General features: G+C 44.2%; 1 protein-coding gene across 2 annotated transcripts in view; it reads right to left on the bottom strand.

The window, feature by feature from the left end:
• plxna1b (plexin A1b) overlaps positions 1-15,829 on the bottom strand; it is a 221,644-nt gene that overhangs the window by 24,698 nt on the left and 181,117 nt on the right. For both annotated transcript variants that reach the window (XM_079509891.1, XM_079509892.1), the window contains exons 14-20: positions 13,827-13,950; positions 13,509-13,645; positions 10,299-10,466; positions 5,659-5,752; positions 4,274-4,510; positions 2,418-2,564; positions 957-1,191 (exon numbers count right to left, since the gene is read on the bottom strand). In XM_079509891.1, the coding sequence (XP_079366017.1) occupies positions 957-1,191; positions 2,418-2,564; positions 4,274-4,510; positions 5,659-5,752; positions 10,299-10,466; positions 13,509-13,645; positions 13,827-13,950 (1,142 nt within the window). The remainder of the gene's footprint in view (positions 1-956; positions 1,192-2,417; positions 2,565-4,273; positions 4,511-5,658; positions 5,753-10,298; positions 10,467-13,508; positions 13,646-13,826; positions 13,951-15,829) is intronic.

The raw sequence follows: 15,829 nt of genomic DNA, 5'->3' as shown, positions 1-15,829 counted from the left end.
AATGAATATATGGTAATGTAGTAGTGTCTCTCCAACTCTCTCTCTCTCTCTCACTCTCCTATTTTTTTGTTCTGTTCTTTACCAACATGATAAACCCATCTCTTCCTCATGAACCCTTGCTTCCTTACCCTCTCATCCCATCAAGATTTCCCTCGGATTATTCCCCCCAACCTTTTCTCTCTCTCTCTCTCTCTCTCTCTCTCTCTCTCTCTGTGTGTGTGAACGGTAGAAAGGCCAGCCGCCTGCTCTCTCCTGGGGTAGAGAGTCAACATCTGGTGAATGCTTTAGATCAAAGTGCTCCTCTGGAAACACACCAACTTAGACAGTGTGCTCACATGCATGCATGCATTTTGTGTATTGCACGTGCATACACACACACACACACCCATCAAATGCATGTGTGTGTGTGTGTCTGTGTGTGTGTCTTCTATTTTTGCTTAATAATGTTATTTTTCCACCAAAGAACGTTCAGCTGTGCTAGTTCTACTGTTCTACTGTTCTACTGTTGTGTACTGATTATTAAAGAACGTTCAGCTGTGCTAGTTCTACTGTTCTACTGTTGTGTACTGATTATTCCTGTTGTGCTTGTGCAGTAAATGCAATTTACTATTATTATTATTATGATTATTATTGTTGTTGTTGATGCTGCTACAATGTCATGATGAACCAGAAAACACGTATTCTTTTTACTGTCATATGCAGTAGACTTAAAAATCAAGAACATCTTGAAAGGAAATTCTTCTATTTTCGCTGAATGTTCTATTCTTGACAAATGCTTATTATGACATTCCCAGGATAGGGAAGATGCTAGGCATCATGTGGTTAAATAGCTACAGCAAAGTGGGGCATCATTTGAAATTATTTGACAGAAAAGTACTAAAGAAACTTGAGCGGTGTCACTCCGAATGTTCTTTGGTCACGGCAAATCTTCTGCATAAACATTCTCCAAAACCCACCTTCCTTGCACTCCAGGGCCACCCTGGACTCCAGATTGTCCATCTGCAGCTGCAGTCGTTTCAGGGTGCGGTCGGCATCCCGCGACTTCCTCTTATAGGCTATCAGCACCACGATGATGACCAGCAGGAGGAGGCCGCCACCCCCTCCGATGCCGATGATGGCAGGCAGGGTGAGCAGGCTGTCCGAGTAGATCTGGAGGGTCCCCGGGGAGTACTCGAAACCCCCCACGCGTACCTGCAAGGTGAATCCACATATGGAGATTTAAAGTCAAAGCCCCTGACGCATAGCTGCAAGGTCAATTCTCACATGCAGGGCAAGATACCCAATCTGGTAAACAGGTGGGAGAGAGAGCAAATGAATCACTAGGAAAAAATGATATATCGACTAATATTTTATAGAACAATACCTACCCTGAACGTTCTGAACTTTTATTTATGTCCTGTTTGTAACAGTAGACCTGGGAAAAGATTTTACTTTACTTTGACTTTGTTTATTTCGACGGGACAAAGCATACTAATGGGACATTACAAACAAATGCAATGTAAATACACCGGATTTAGCAAAGATGCTAATTTTCATCTGCAGTTAAATTGATTACCTAATTTGTATCAGGGACAAAATACATTAATCTCACGGGAAGGGGAAAAGTGCTTTGTACCAGGTTTGCCAGAAATGTGGACGCTGAACAATTGGGGGTTCACAGATGGGCAGTCAACAATACTCCTTGAATTAAGTTAAACCGACCCTCCTAAAAAGAAAAACACAGAGCCAACTTGGTATCCAGTGGTGTACCCATGTTGGCAGCCTGGCAGGCCATGCTGTGCAAAGCTGAGCCAAATCAGGCCAAAAGCCAGCACACATCCCCCATTCATATCTGGGTCAGAAGTAACAACATCTGTGCCCTCGGGCCGTCTTAGGAACCACTAGAATATCTCTCTTTCTCGCACGCACACACACGCACACGCAACCCCCCCCCCCCCCCCCCCCCCCAATCATATCACTCCATAGCAGTACTGGCTCCACTAACATTTGAATAAAAGGGTGTGTGTTTGTTGCGTTTGGAATGAACACACCAGTCTCCATTGAATATCAATAGAGTTGCAATCCCAAGCAGGACACAAGGTGCTATGATGATATAAACATGCCAGATATGTGTGCAAGTGTGTGTTTGTGTGTAATTGTATCAGTTGGAAAAAGACAACTGCAGTGTAATTGATGGAGACAGGGAATAAAAACAGAGGAGTGAAAAGCAATCAAGTGGATTGTTGGAATGGAAAACAAACACACAGAAAACAGTAGTTACAGAAACACTGAAAGAGCATGGAGCATTTTTTTACCGTTTTGCTTGCATGTCTGTCTATGTGCGTGCGTATATTTGTGAGTATGGGCATGTGTAGTCCATGGTAAGTGACTAGATGGGTTGCTTTTGAGTAGGGTGCAGAAGATGTAGATGAACTCACAGTGACTTTGTGTTCTCCGGTGAGATTGGGCCATTCACACAGCAGCTGGCTCTCTGATAGAGTGAGGATACAGGGGGTTTCTCCAATCAGGACGGTGTAGTTCAGTTTAGTATTACCTGAGGCCGCTGCTGGGATCAGGTTTCGGCCCTGGAAGGAAAGGAGCGCACACAGACACACAATTAAGATCACTTACACAGACAGAGACAAGGTGGCCACGCAGAGCTATGTAAACTAAATGGTCACATAAAATTATACGCATGAAAGCAATTGCTCCACCTTGCATATAAACTGTGTCCCTGCAGGGCTGAAGTCAACTTCCTTTTAATACAAGTGATAGAGTATTTTATATTGCGTGCCAAACCACAGCACTCGCTGAAAGTATACCCAGAATCAGAAGAATGACCGTGCCTGCTGTAGCAAGTCCGATCGTTGCCATTTACTCTCTCATCAGAGTCCTGGGGTTATTGACACCTGAAGACCGAGCCAATCGTTTTCCGCGAGGCATCAATTGATCTGGTGGCGTTTTGCTGCAGCCTGGCACAGGTAAAGAGCGCTGGTTGACTGTGTTCCGTGGCCAAGGAGGGACCAATTATAGGGGTAAATAAAACTCACTCAAGGCCCCTCCCCCCACCTCATTCCATTCCACCCGCCCCCATGGGGTGAGAGAATGGAACAGGCTTTGCAGGGGGATGGAATTAATTGCTCGGAAAATTGTGATGCGTGTCTAATTTCTGTGCAATTATTTAATAGGATGCCATTCCTGCGCTGCTTATTTTGGAAGTTCTTTCACCGGAGCACGACTTTCATTACAGCATCTTTATTTAAATGCATTGAGGAGAGGCACATATCCTTATTCCTAAAGCTGTATCTTGATTGGCTGGGGGAAATAAATGAAGAGGGGGCTTTATTTCTTCCATGAAATTGCATGGTGGTACTTTTCTCGCTCCCAAAAGGCTTTGAAGTTCAAGAGGACAGATGAAATGACAAAGAGGTGCACAACGAGAGGGGGGGTTTCATCCGTAGTTTGGGCATGTCATTATAGGTGACATTTTGCAACCCCCCGACACATGGCACTCATCTCTCGCACGCACGCACGCACGCACGCACGCACGCACGCACGCACGCACGCACCTCAATGGAAATAAGCTTTCAAGCTTTTATGTGTTTGGTATTACCTACTCACAACACATCGCAATGTGTTGTGAGCTCGTAGAACGGCTATTTCCGAACATCTTTGAATAGGGCTTAAGTGGTTTATACATGCTTTTGATTCAAACATGTAGGAAAAAAGAGCCTATCTGAGGCTTATATAACCAGGGCTGTGTGTGAACTCTCTTCAGAACCTAGCGGATAGCAATCTGAGCAGGTGGTGCGTCCGCTATCCGCATGCTGGCCCGTTTTTATAAACATCACTTTCCGTCCCACCCCCAATTTAGAAGCAACTTTTTCTTTTCTCAAAAGGTTCCACATCCTATTGACAGAAAGACGCCTTTCAGGAATGGGACGAACCTGAAAGACAGCAGAAGAAAGAAGAGCTCTCAAAGTGAATGAGGAAGGATGGGCAGAAGGAAGTCTTCATCAGCAGGTGATGCTCACCAGGAGGGTGGAGGAGCATTTTCTTTAAATCACTGTTTATGAGACTGAGGTCTTGGCAGCTAGTTGGTTGCTTGCCATTGCCGCTCTTTGTGTGAGACAACATGTTGAGGCCTACAGTATATTAAACATTTAAACCTATAACTTACTGAGCAAACCTTGTCTTGATAATGAACCACACAAGTAGATAGACATGATACAGAGTACAGAATTCAGAGTAGACAGAAAAGATTGTAGTACAGTACAAAGTATAGAGTCCTTACCTTTAGTATGAGTGGTGAGCTGGGTTTGAGCTCCAGTATGCCTGTGGGACTCAGTGGTTCGAACACTGGGTCTGGGTAGTAACTGAAAGTCTCATTGACCACCAGGACAGCGCGCACGTCGTCCATGATGAAGCCCATCTCATCGGGCCCACTGCCCACCTCAGAGAAACTTTTGTCAGATCCGGCCACAGAGGGCGCCAGACAAACCATCACCGTGTTATTGACCACCGTACAGTTCTAGAGAGGGAGAGGTTGATAACAAGTTAATGTGGTGGTTTTATGGTTAATGTAAGGTTTTTATTTTTATAATCAATAGAGGCAATAGAAAAAAATCATGATATTGATTTTAAATTATATCGCCCAGCCATAACAGATGATAATCTTTATTTTGCTGGTCAGTGTTTTAATTTAATTATCCAACACTGCCAAATTGCCACTGCCACCTAAAATGGTGTCTTTGACGCAGAGACAGGATACATCAACGGTGTCCTATCTTCCTATACAAAGCCATGTTAGCCCACATTTAAGTGTTAAAACACTTAAATGTGGGCAGTTGTGGACAGTTGCTGGAACTGAGAGTTAAGACAAAGGCGTGCCATCGCTGTGTCCTGTGTGATTAAATGTCTCCATAAAGACATAACGAGGAAGAGGCTGGCTTAATAGCATCAGTGTTGTAATCACTGTTGATATCATCTCTAAATTCTCCCTGGGCAAGACACTAAACTCACTCACTGGAGAACAAATGAGACGGTAATGACATGGAGATAAACAAAGTGAGGCCACTAGTAGTCACTGATACTAACATGACATGCTAACTGCATGATGAAAAACTAATGTTTTGCATTCAAAGTTAAACCTTACAATAGTCACAGTTAATTAGCTAGCATGTGCAAACGGAATCTAACAGAATGCATGGGCAGGTGACAAAACTATATTTATTGCTGTATTTACTGTAGCAATAGTGGAATGGTTCTAAAGCAAAGATATCTTCCAGGTGAATGGAGGATAGGAGGGGTTTAGAAAGGTCAGTCAGGCCCCATGGTGCTAGGTGAAGAAGAAGAAGGGATTTGCTGGGGCCGATTTATTGCTGGTTGACATTTCAAAGGTTAAACTGTTAAAAGGAAATTCAACATCAAAAACACATAAATAGAAAATAGGCCCTTGGCTGGGTGGTCGACTCGACAGGTCAGGTGCGCACACACACACACACACACGCGCGTGCGTGCGTGAAATCTGTTCATATGTGACACCACCTTCCAGGGATGGAGAAGGGAGTTGGAGAGAGAGGAGGAGTCTGACTTCGTCTATCATCATTCCTCCATCTCACCCATTACATTTATTTTGTGTTGATTATTAGTAAGCTGGTGTAAGGGTTAAGTACTTACATTGACTGAGTTGGCAGTCCCATACTTGGCTCTCATTTTGGGCTCCTTGATGGTTGCCAGATTAGTTCCAATAATCGTCAACATAGTACCTCCACTAAAAGGAAAAAAACACGTAATTTATTAAATATTCACACACACACACACACACACACACACACACACACACACACACACACACACACACACACACACACACACACACACACACACACACACACACACACACACACACACACACACACACACACACACACACACACACACACACACACACACACACACACACACACACACACACACACACACACACACGTGTGTGTCTCCTTTCAAACCTGCTGCCAAGAAAGACCAGTGTACTAAGAGTATAAACTATTCAGCAAACCTATTGGTGAGTCCTCTCTCATTTGATGATTTAATGTTAATCACCTGGTGTAGCCTTCTGCATGTGCATTCATTACAACCCATTCTCGGTAATGATAGTAATTTTAAGCCACTTTTGTGGATGTTACATGCTCGTTTAAACTCCCATGGGTGGTCAGGTAGAGGAAAACTATGGAAATAGAATCCTGCATTACTTAAAACAAAGGAAAGATTGTTTTGAAACTCTGAAAAATGTTTTGCAAGAATGAAAAATCGTTTTGAATCTCGCCAACACATTTTCAGCGTGTAAAATTTTGTCACATACACAGTTTCAGAATATACATTTTGGCACTGTTCTCCACCCAGGGTATTATTTTGTTTTCCATGTTTGAAACCTTGTAAACTCAACTTAAAGCTGCTATAAGCAATAATGTGTCAAAATTGTAATGACTTTTCTTTTGTATTCAGACAGCCAGCAATGGGTAGAAAGCTCCCAAAAAATCTGCATTCAAAGCTTTGTCATTGGTCGAAAACAAACCCGGTCGCAATGACTAATCAATCAGGAAGTAGACAGGCAAATCGACCAATGACAAAGCTTCTAGGAAAATCTTTGAATGCAGATTGCGGCCCCTAGATGTGTCACAGAGACTACTTTTTTGGGGGAGCGTTTTACCCATTGCTGGCTGTCTGAATAAAAAATAAAAATAAAAGGTCATTCAAATTTGTTGACATATTATTGCTTATAGCAGCTTTAAAATGAAGGGTTCAAAAGCTTGAAAAATATTTTTGAATCTTTGAAAAAAGTTTTGATAGATTTCATCACATCCAGTCGTAAACTGTATGTACTGTATTTCCTCAAATGCAGCCTAATTAGTGGCGTTTTCTAGCATGAGATGTATTCAGTGATTGCAGAGAGGGCACTGATCTGACACGTTGTTCTGTGACCTTTCTGTGATCTATTCACATCTCTGTAAAGCTGACCGATCGGAACACTGCTACCATGGGTTGAATTCACATCTCTGTAAAGCTGACCGATCGGAACACTGCTACCATGGGTTGAATTCACATCTCTGTAAAGCTGACCGATCGGAACACTGCTACCATGGGTTGAATTCACATCTCTGTAAAGCTGACCGATCGGAACACTGCTACCATGGGTTGAATTCACATCTCTGTAAAGCTGACCGATCGGAACACTGCTACCATGGGTTGAATTCACATCTCTGTAAAGCTGACCGATCGGAACACTGCTACCATGGGTTGAATTCACATCTCTGTAAAGCTGACCGATCGGAACACTGCTACCATGGGTTGAATTCACATCTCTGTAAAGCTGACCGATCGGAACACTGCTACCATGGGTTGCTGTCACTAAAGACCAGTGGTGGAAAGTATATTTACTCACAAACTGTACTATATTTGAGTATTTCCGTTTCTTCCTGATAATTTAAGTTTGTACTTAACTACAGTAGCAACTAACTAGTCCAAGTATAAAATAGGACTTAATTGGGTAATGATCAATAATTATATTCCACTTCTGGAATTCTGGAATCATGTATGTTACATGATTCCAGAATCATGCATGTTATGGGGAATTGTAATGGAAATTCTGTGACTCTGCACAATGAGAATGACGAGTATTTCAACATTGTGGTACTGTAGTTGCTACCACAACTTCCACAAGTACCTTTTCCACCGGGAAAGACTTATAATAATAATGTGAAGCGTTCAGCAGTTAAACAAGTTGGCATACAAATAATAACAGTAGAGGGAGGGCTGCTGTAGTGCTGCAGCAATTCAACATCTGCTGATTCAACAACAGACAGTATACAAAAGTAGCAGTAGAAGTAGGCTACTGACAACTTCATTGCTGGCTTACATAAACGCAAGCAACAGCACGTCGATTCAGTACTAAAAACGTCCAACTGGGCAAATCCTGTACACTTGTTCATAATGCCTCAAGACCCAAGAATCCTCTGAAGCAACTCTTAGCAGCTACTAAAGAAACGGCACAGTGTCATTAGCACTGCTATCTCGGCCAGCAGAGACGTAAACACAAGTCTATCGTGGAATTAAGGGATCCTGCAAGGGAAAAACACATGCATGCATACATACATACAGAGAGAGAGAGAGAGAGACATGGGGAGGTAGAGTGAGAGGCAAGCCAAAAAGCATCACTCCTCCATCCATCCATCCATCCATCCATCCATGATCCATCCATCCGACGTCCGTCCTTTCAGGGCAGTCCGTGTTTTGTAGCAGGCAGAAGGAGCTGCCGTTGAGGTAAGGGAGGTCAGTCCAGGTCTTCAGGGTGAGATTGGACCTGAAGTCTGATTTGTATTTCGTCATAATGATCGTTTTCCAAAAATAGCTGAATTACAAGCTCACAGAGTGTCGCAAAGGAGCATTTAAGCAGTCTGCATGGGGGCTGGACAGAGGCAGCTGACATTACTAAAAGAGCGTGTGTGTGTGTGTGTGTGTGTGTGTGTGTGTGTGTGTGTGTGTGTGTGTGTGTGTGTGTGTGTGTGTGTGTGTGTGTGTGTGGACAAACAGATGTTGTAGTGGGCGGACAGGGACTCTGCTCTGGAAAGACTAAGGCCTTCACAATAGAACATTTTGAAACCCTTTTACTGAGTAAATACTTAGCACAGGGTACAATTGTGAGGGAGAGGGACTGTGAGAGAATCAAGCACAGTTTTCAAGTGTATTATGAACAGTTTGTTGTCATACAATTTCTTCAGTACTTCAGTGTGTGTGTGTGTGTGTGTTGTTAGCCCTTCAACAATCGCCTCCAAACATGCACAGCTGGGCTTACGAGCAAATCGTGCACAACAGCTCTAGTGTCAGGGTCACCGAGGGGGACGTGGTGGCAAAATCGCTTGGTAAACACCAGCGCAATCAGCCCAGAGCGCCCTACACCTCCTCTGGGAGACCCAGCTGAACGAGCAAACAGGAGTTATGGCGAGATCATTCCCTGTAGGCTAAAGCCAACACTATTCTCTTTCTCTTTTCCTAGACCCCTTCATGCCCTTCACGCGTCTCTCTCCAAATGAGACGTCTCCTCTGCTCACACCGTGAAATCCTGAGTGTTAAGTGTTAACTGAGTGTATAAATGGAATCAAATGGACCCATTTGTTTTACCCATAGCATTTTACTCTACATTTGGTTACATTTGTATGCTCTCAGAGTTAAATTAGCCCATTAAGAACGATGTGAAGCCATTTTTTGGTTGTTGTTGTTGCTCAGAAAACAAGTTACACTAATAAGGACACCTGGACGCATCACACTTGGTACAGTATATGTGTCGCATCTACAATGTAGATTATTATTATTGAGAGCTTGTACATTAGCTACTTTCGGTGCACGATAGCGGCACGTAACTAAGTATAAAGCACACATAACTCCAACCCTAACCTATAGATATTTTCTTATTGTAAGTAAAATGTATTTTTTAACCATGAGGACCAGGAAAATGGTCCTCACAGTGTCAACTTCTCAACTTGTACTGTACTTGTGGGGACATTTTGCTGTCTCAGGTGCGCGCACACACACACACACACACACACACACACACACACACACACACACACACACACACACACACACACACACACACACACACACACACACACACACACACACACACACACACACACACACACACACACACACACACACACACACACACACACACACACACACACACACACACACACACACACACACACACGTTTGAGGGGGGAAATCTTCAGATGCCTATGTAGTTCAAGCAGTCAGGGAAGATCTACAGATGGACCGCCGTACATCAACTAGCACAAAACTGCTTTAGGGAACCTCGCTTCCCTGCGTTCCTCCTTTGAAAGGCTTACTTGAAACGTTAACGATAAACGGAATAAGAAATTGCGTGCCTTTGAATTCAACACATGTCTGGAAAAAGGCATAGAAGCAGTGTGTTTACTTAGTTTAGCTCCGAGCCTGGGAGCATGCCAGATGAATAATACATTTATGGTCTTCCACCTACACTTCATATTTCAGATTAGTTGGTTGTGCACCTACAGAAAATGCATCAACTGTATGGCTAGCAGCCACCACAGTCATGGGGATTAATAAATAATGAGCAGGGGCTTCCTGTTGAACATGTTCTATAGGGGAATTGTAGATCAAACACCTGCTGCGTGTTGACGTACAGTATACAGAATGTAGGACACGCCGATGCATTAGAGCGATAAAGTGGCGGAGCTGATCCCACGGTACAATGGCGGTTACTGAAGTCTCCTCACCTGGCAATGCTCCAGTCAGGTTCGATCTTCAGGATGGTGGGATCATCGGTGTAGTTGAACTTCACCTCCGGGTTCCTCAGTTCAGCAGCATTGATGTCGACCATGACCGGAGTGCCTCCTGTGGCCAGGCCGGCCGGGGTCACGCACACAATCTCCTTGCTGGTCCGTCTGCAGGAGTCAGAACAGGAAAGAGTTAAACGGCAAGTCGCACTTCAAATTAGACCTGGTTCGAAAAGTCTAGATCATGCCACCATTCCACTAGAAGCTGAAGTGTGTTTCACTCGGACAGAGGGTCGCACACAGACAAAAGGACTTTTTCAGCCATTAAATGAGATGTGAAATATTTATTACACGGTCTCTCTGCAGCCAGTGTCTTTCAGACTGCCGGGCCGTGGTTTCATCAGCTTGTTTCACAGATTGCTGTGCTTCAAAGCCCTTGTCTGTCTGTCTAACAGATCAGAGGTGGCGGATCAGGCAGGTCATCTCTTTGTGACGTTAACCCCCCCCCCCCCTCCCCAATAAAGCTTCCGTGGTCTGCTGGAAAACTTTATGCAGCCACCAGAAACTTTGCTCTCCACTGCAGTGCCTCACTTGACTGTCCCCTCCCTGTCTGACTGAGAAATGCTGCTGGAAGAGTCTTAGGGAGATATACGAGAGAGAGAGAGAGAGAGAGAGAGAGAGAGAGAGAGAGAGAGAGTGAGAAGCAGTATGGAAGCAGTAGACTACAATATCAGTTGTAAAAAGTATGAGTTTGTGTGTAAATGTGTGCATGCGTGTAAATTAATGTACACACATTACAGGTATACGCAGAGTGAATGAGTGAGTGAGAGAGAGAGAGAGAGAGGGGGGGGAGGGAGAGAGAGAGAGAGAGAGAGAGGGGGGGGAGGGAGAGAGAGAGAGAGAGAGGGGGGAGGGAGAGAGAGAGGGGGGGGAGAGAGAGAGAGAGAGGGGGGGGAGGGAGAGAGAGAGAGGGGGGGGGAGGGAGAGAGAGAGAGAGAGGGGGGGGAGGGAGAGAGAGAGAGAGAGAGGGGGGAGGGAGAGAGAGAGAGAGAGAGAGAGGGGGGGGAGGGAGAGAGAGAGAGAGAGAGGGGGGAGGGAGAGAGAGAGGGGGGGGGAGAGAGAGAGAGAGAGGGGGGGGAGGGAGAGAGAGAGAGGGGGGGGGGAAGAGAGAGAGAGAGAGAGAGAGAGAGAGAGGCTGGGGGAAGAACATCGTTGCTCTCTCACTGGTTGTAATTTCAACGGCATCGTCTTCGAGGGCTCAGACTGAGGGGTGGCTTAAGAGAGGGGATGAAGGGAGAGGAGGAGGGTGTGAAGAAAGGAGAGAGAGGGGGAGGGAAAAAAAAGATTTTCTACATTCTGCCAGTGCCGGGTTTCCACGGCAACCACTTTCACAACACCATCACTCTGGAAGGAGCCTAGTGGTGCCGTGTGCGGATTCTGACAAGGTTGTTGTTGTACAAAAGAATGCCGAGCAAAGAGGGCAAATTGAAAGAAAGAGAAAGAGTGGGAGAATGTAAGAGAGGGGGTGTAAAGGGAGATAAGGGGATGACTGACTCGGGGTAAATAGGTTTTGATTAAAGCGCTGTGGCCCCACTGAATACAAAGACACATTAAAGAGATGGACTCAACCAGTTCATTACTTTGGCTATAAAGGTTATTGCTGCACTGTGCATGAAAGGCCAGGGCTATTATGTTCACCTTTCTGGGGATGTGCCAGGATACGTTAAATTGGCCTATACTTTTGTTCCTTTGATATGACTGGAAAAAAATAATAATTACTTGATAGGTCCAAGTTTGTTTTTGTTGCCCTGGCAGGAAGTCACCAGTGGAAGTTAGTCACATGTGGATGCCTTTCATTGTAGAGCCAGAGAATATATCCACCTTGACCAACACGCCTGAAAGTTCCTTTCTGTCCGTTATCTAAACTAAATCCAAAATTCCAGTTCACCCATTTGTGACTCAGACTGCAAGTGTAACCAAAATGGTAATGGACCCCAATACAGGTTCATTTGGTTACATTTGTACACTCTCGAGTGTTAAATGAACATTCGGTATTTGACTGTGAACTTTCGCTCCGTGAGGTGTTCCTGCCATCTGCCAGACGCTATTCATGAGACGATTGAGTCCAGACCTCAGTTCACTGTTGCTTTGCCAGGAAAGACTAAACAGGAACAATAGGACTTTGGTTCGAAGAATAAGCGGCATCAACAGATCAAATTGGATCCATGCCTCCTCTTCTAGCAATCTTGGAACAGAATCTCTCCGGCACAGTGATTGTTCCGAAAATAATATGGCACATCGAAAGTGATATTCTCCTGTTGTGAAACACTATATTTTGGTTCAACAAAAGTACTGTCCACGCTATATCATTTCCTATGAGACATGCACTTAACAAAAAACCTCATACATTTCACAAAATGCACTTCAGTCATTCACAGAACAACTGCATGAAGACACGGGCTCCCTTGAGAAATGCTTTACTTCACATAACAGAGGGATTCTGACAATAGTAGGGGCAAAACTTGAGGAGGACTAAATCAAATCAAGTCAAGTCAAGCTTTTGAACCATAATTTAAGTCTTCTCATTTTGTTTGCTTTTGTTTCAAGTAATGACTAAGACTAAATCATGTTTTTGAGCTGTAAACATATTTGTATGTCTTACATAATAGTAACACTTGTAATTCAAGTGAATTACAAGTTAATGTTATGTTAACCAATCTGTATGGCAGAGTAGGTTAATACAATAACTAACAGTGTGGTCATTGGAGGTAGTGTAACTGCTCTTCTATTGAGACTTTGAGATGTGCTCAGGTGGGACCACTAATGATTAACAAGAGTTATTGCAGAGTTATACTACTGCAAGGTAAATAGCTTGCCTTGGCGGACGTGGGGATCCGGGTTCATATCACGGTTAGGACATGAATCTTACGGTTATCAGTGCTGCCATCTACAGGTTGAAATATTAACTCTGCTCCTCCCTGTAACCCTTACAAACATGACATCACACGCCACTAAAGGCTGATTTACAATTTACACTTCATCACATGAAGGACATTGCAGACTAAAAATATCTTATAGATCAGCTATTTTCGGTCCACAATGCTCGTCATACAAGGCGAAACTGGGCATACGGACTTCCTTTACACTTACAATGATGTCTGGGTTTAGGGACAAGATAGCATCAGATTCAGGTATGATGGATTAGCTCACCTTTCAAAGAGGCAGGGGTGGAGTCCTATCTTCACAGCCACGGAGCTGCCTGCGTTGAGGTGGCTGCCTTCGATGGTGATCCTTGTACCTCCCGACAGCGGCCCATTGGACGGCTGGACGCGGGTGAAGTACGGAGACTGAGAAGGGACACACAGGGAGAGAACGGGGTGACACATTGTCGACCGAGGGATGTCCCTTGCAATGACAAAAAGCAATTAGGTAAAACTCACAACTGCTGGGTTCATCCTAGCCAGTGTCTGAGATTGACTGACACATGCACACTAACGTGGACATGCGTCAACGTCTATCTGCACTTACCACAAAGGTGAAGGCCTTGGGTGATTGTGCCTTGTATTCAGCATGTGCACAGTCCCTCACACACACTTCAACATAGGCGTCCTGCACTCTATAACCTGTAGCATCGTTCAAACGACACACAATTCTGAGAGAGAGAGAGAGAGAGAGAGAGAGAGAGAGAGAGAGAGAGAGAGAGAGAGAGAGAGAGAGAGGTTAAAGATGGATTTGGTCATCGGTCAATACATGATTTAATTGAAATTCAAATCAATGTGTAGATTAAAATGTGCAATGTATAAGACAGGAATTTATTTTGTTCAAGCACTCCGTTGGGGAAAGAAGTTAGCGTAGAGCCCTGACTGACATGGTATGTTTGTGTGTTTTAGAGGATATTGTAGAACCATAAGCATCGTCCTTGGCCCTGGGCACCGACTAGCAAAGTGAAAATCCATTGGAGAAAATGATTGAGGGAGAGGAGGGGTGGTTTGCAGTGGCAGCAAAGCCCAAGGCGAGCGCACACACACACGCACACGCACACACACACACACACACACACACACACACACACACACACACACACACACACACACACACACACACACACACACACACACACACTTCATGTTTCACATGCTAGTGGAGACACACTTGACTGTTAATTAGCCAGAGCGAATGAATGAGAGTGAGTGAGATTAAGAGTGCCGTAGAAAGAGAGCTGGGTAAAAGTACGAGCAGTTGATTAATTGCACAGGCTTGTATTCCTCGCTCTACCTTCTCTCTCTAACCCCTCCCTCTCTTCCTGAAATGAGTTATTAACTCGCTTCCGTCCTCCCTGCAGGTGGCCACGGCAACAGCATCGTTGCCACGGCGATGACATCCCGCATTCCTTCCCCTTTCTGTTTTATTTTCTATTCACGGGCCTCCTGCTGTGCACAGGGCTATGATTAGACACCTGAATGGCTCGGCCAATAGAAACGCTGCATTGACGCATAACACACACACAGCTATATCGAGCTGACGATTACTTTGTGACAGCACCTAACAGTTTTGACATGAAGTTTCAACAAATGGCGAACCTTTACACTTCTGCTAACTCATTTACATAATTGCAATGTAATTAATTAGTCATTGAGACAACCCCCCCCAAAAAAACATGGTCATTTCTGGGAAACAGATAAAAATGCAATTAACCCATTAAAACCGGGAAAGCGTCTGTCATTTTAGATTTTAGCTATGGTGAAAAGGATATCTTTGAAAGACAAAGAAGAGGTTCCACACACTGTCAGACACTTGCCAAAAAAATGTTGCTCTTTATTAGGTCGACGTTTCGGTCGCTAAGACCTTCATCAGGACAGACATTGTCTGAATGTCTGTCCTGAGCAAGTGTCTGACAGTGTGTGGAACCTCTTCTTTGTCTTTCAAAGATATCCTTTTCATTATATGCTCTGCCCTACACACCTGTCACCAGCCTTTTGAGGTGTGCATCGGCCTTTTGCTATAAAGATTTTAGCTATGGGAAATTGGTTGGCTATTCAAAAATAGAGAATCTACAAGCTCATAGCCTGTAGATTCCTACAGTATGTCACTTCGTGCCGCGCTACAACCTTGTAGATCTGCTATAGATCTGCTGAGATGGGAATTGGCAGCCAAATATATATCATTATCATATATCGCTAGATTTTTTTAAATGTATTTGCCACTGTTGTCCTGCATTTTTGCCATGAAGATAATTTTGTAAGTGTTGTTGCTGTTTGTTTTTACTGTTGTTTGAGACTGAAGACAGATTTCCACACATGGACAATAAACTAAACTAACTAATTAACATTTTGGGGATCCTTGGCATGAAAAGGTTTGAGCACCACTGAGTCATAGCAACATACATTTTTCAGAATACCGTACTGGCCTCAGGTCTAATTGGGTTAAGACAGAGGACCGTCTTCCAGTGGTTTCAGAATACCGTACTGGCCTCAGGTCTAATTGGGTTAAGACAGAGGACCGTCTTCCAGTGGTTTCAGAATACCGTACTG

The sequence above is a fragment of the Electrona antarctica genome (genome assembly GCF_951216825.1).
Source record: "Electrona antarctica genome assembly, chromosome: 9".
Classification (NCBI taxonomy): domain Eukaryota; kingdom Metazoa; phylum Chordata; class Actinopteri; order Myctophiformes; family Myctophidae; genus Electrona; species Electrona antarctica.
This window is presented reverse-complemented; position numbering and strand designations above follow the sequence as displayed.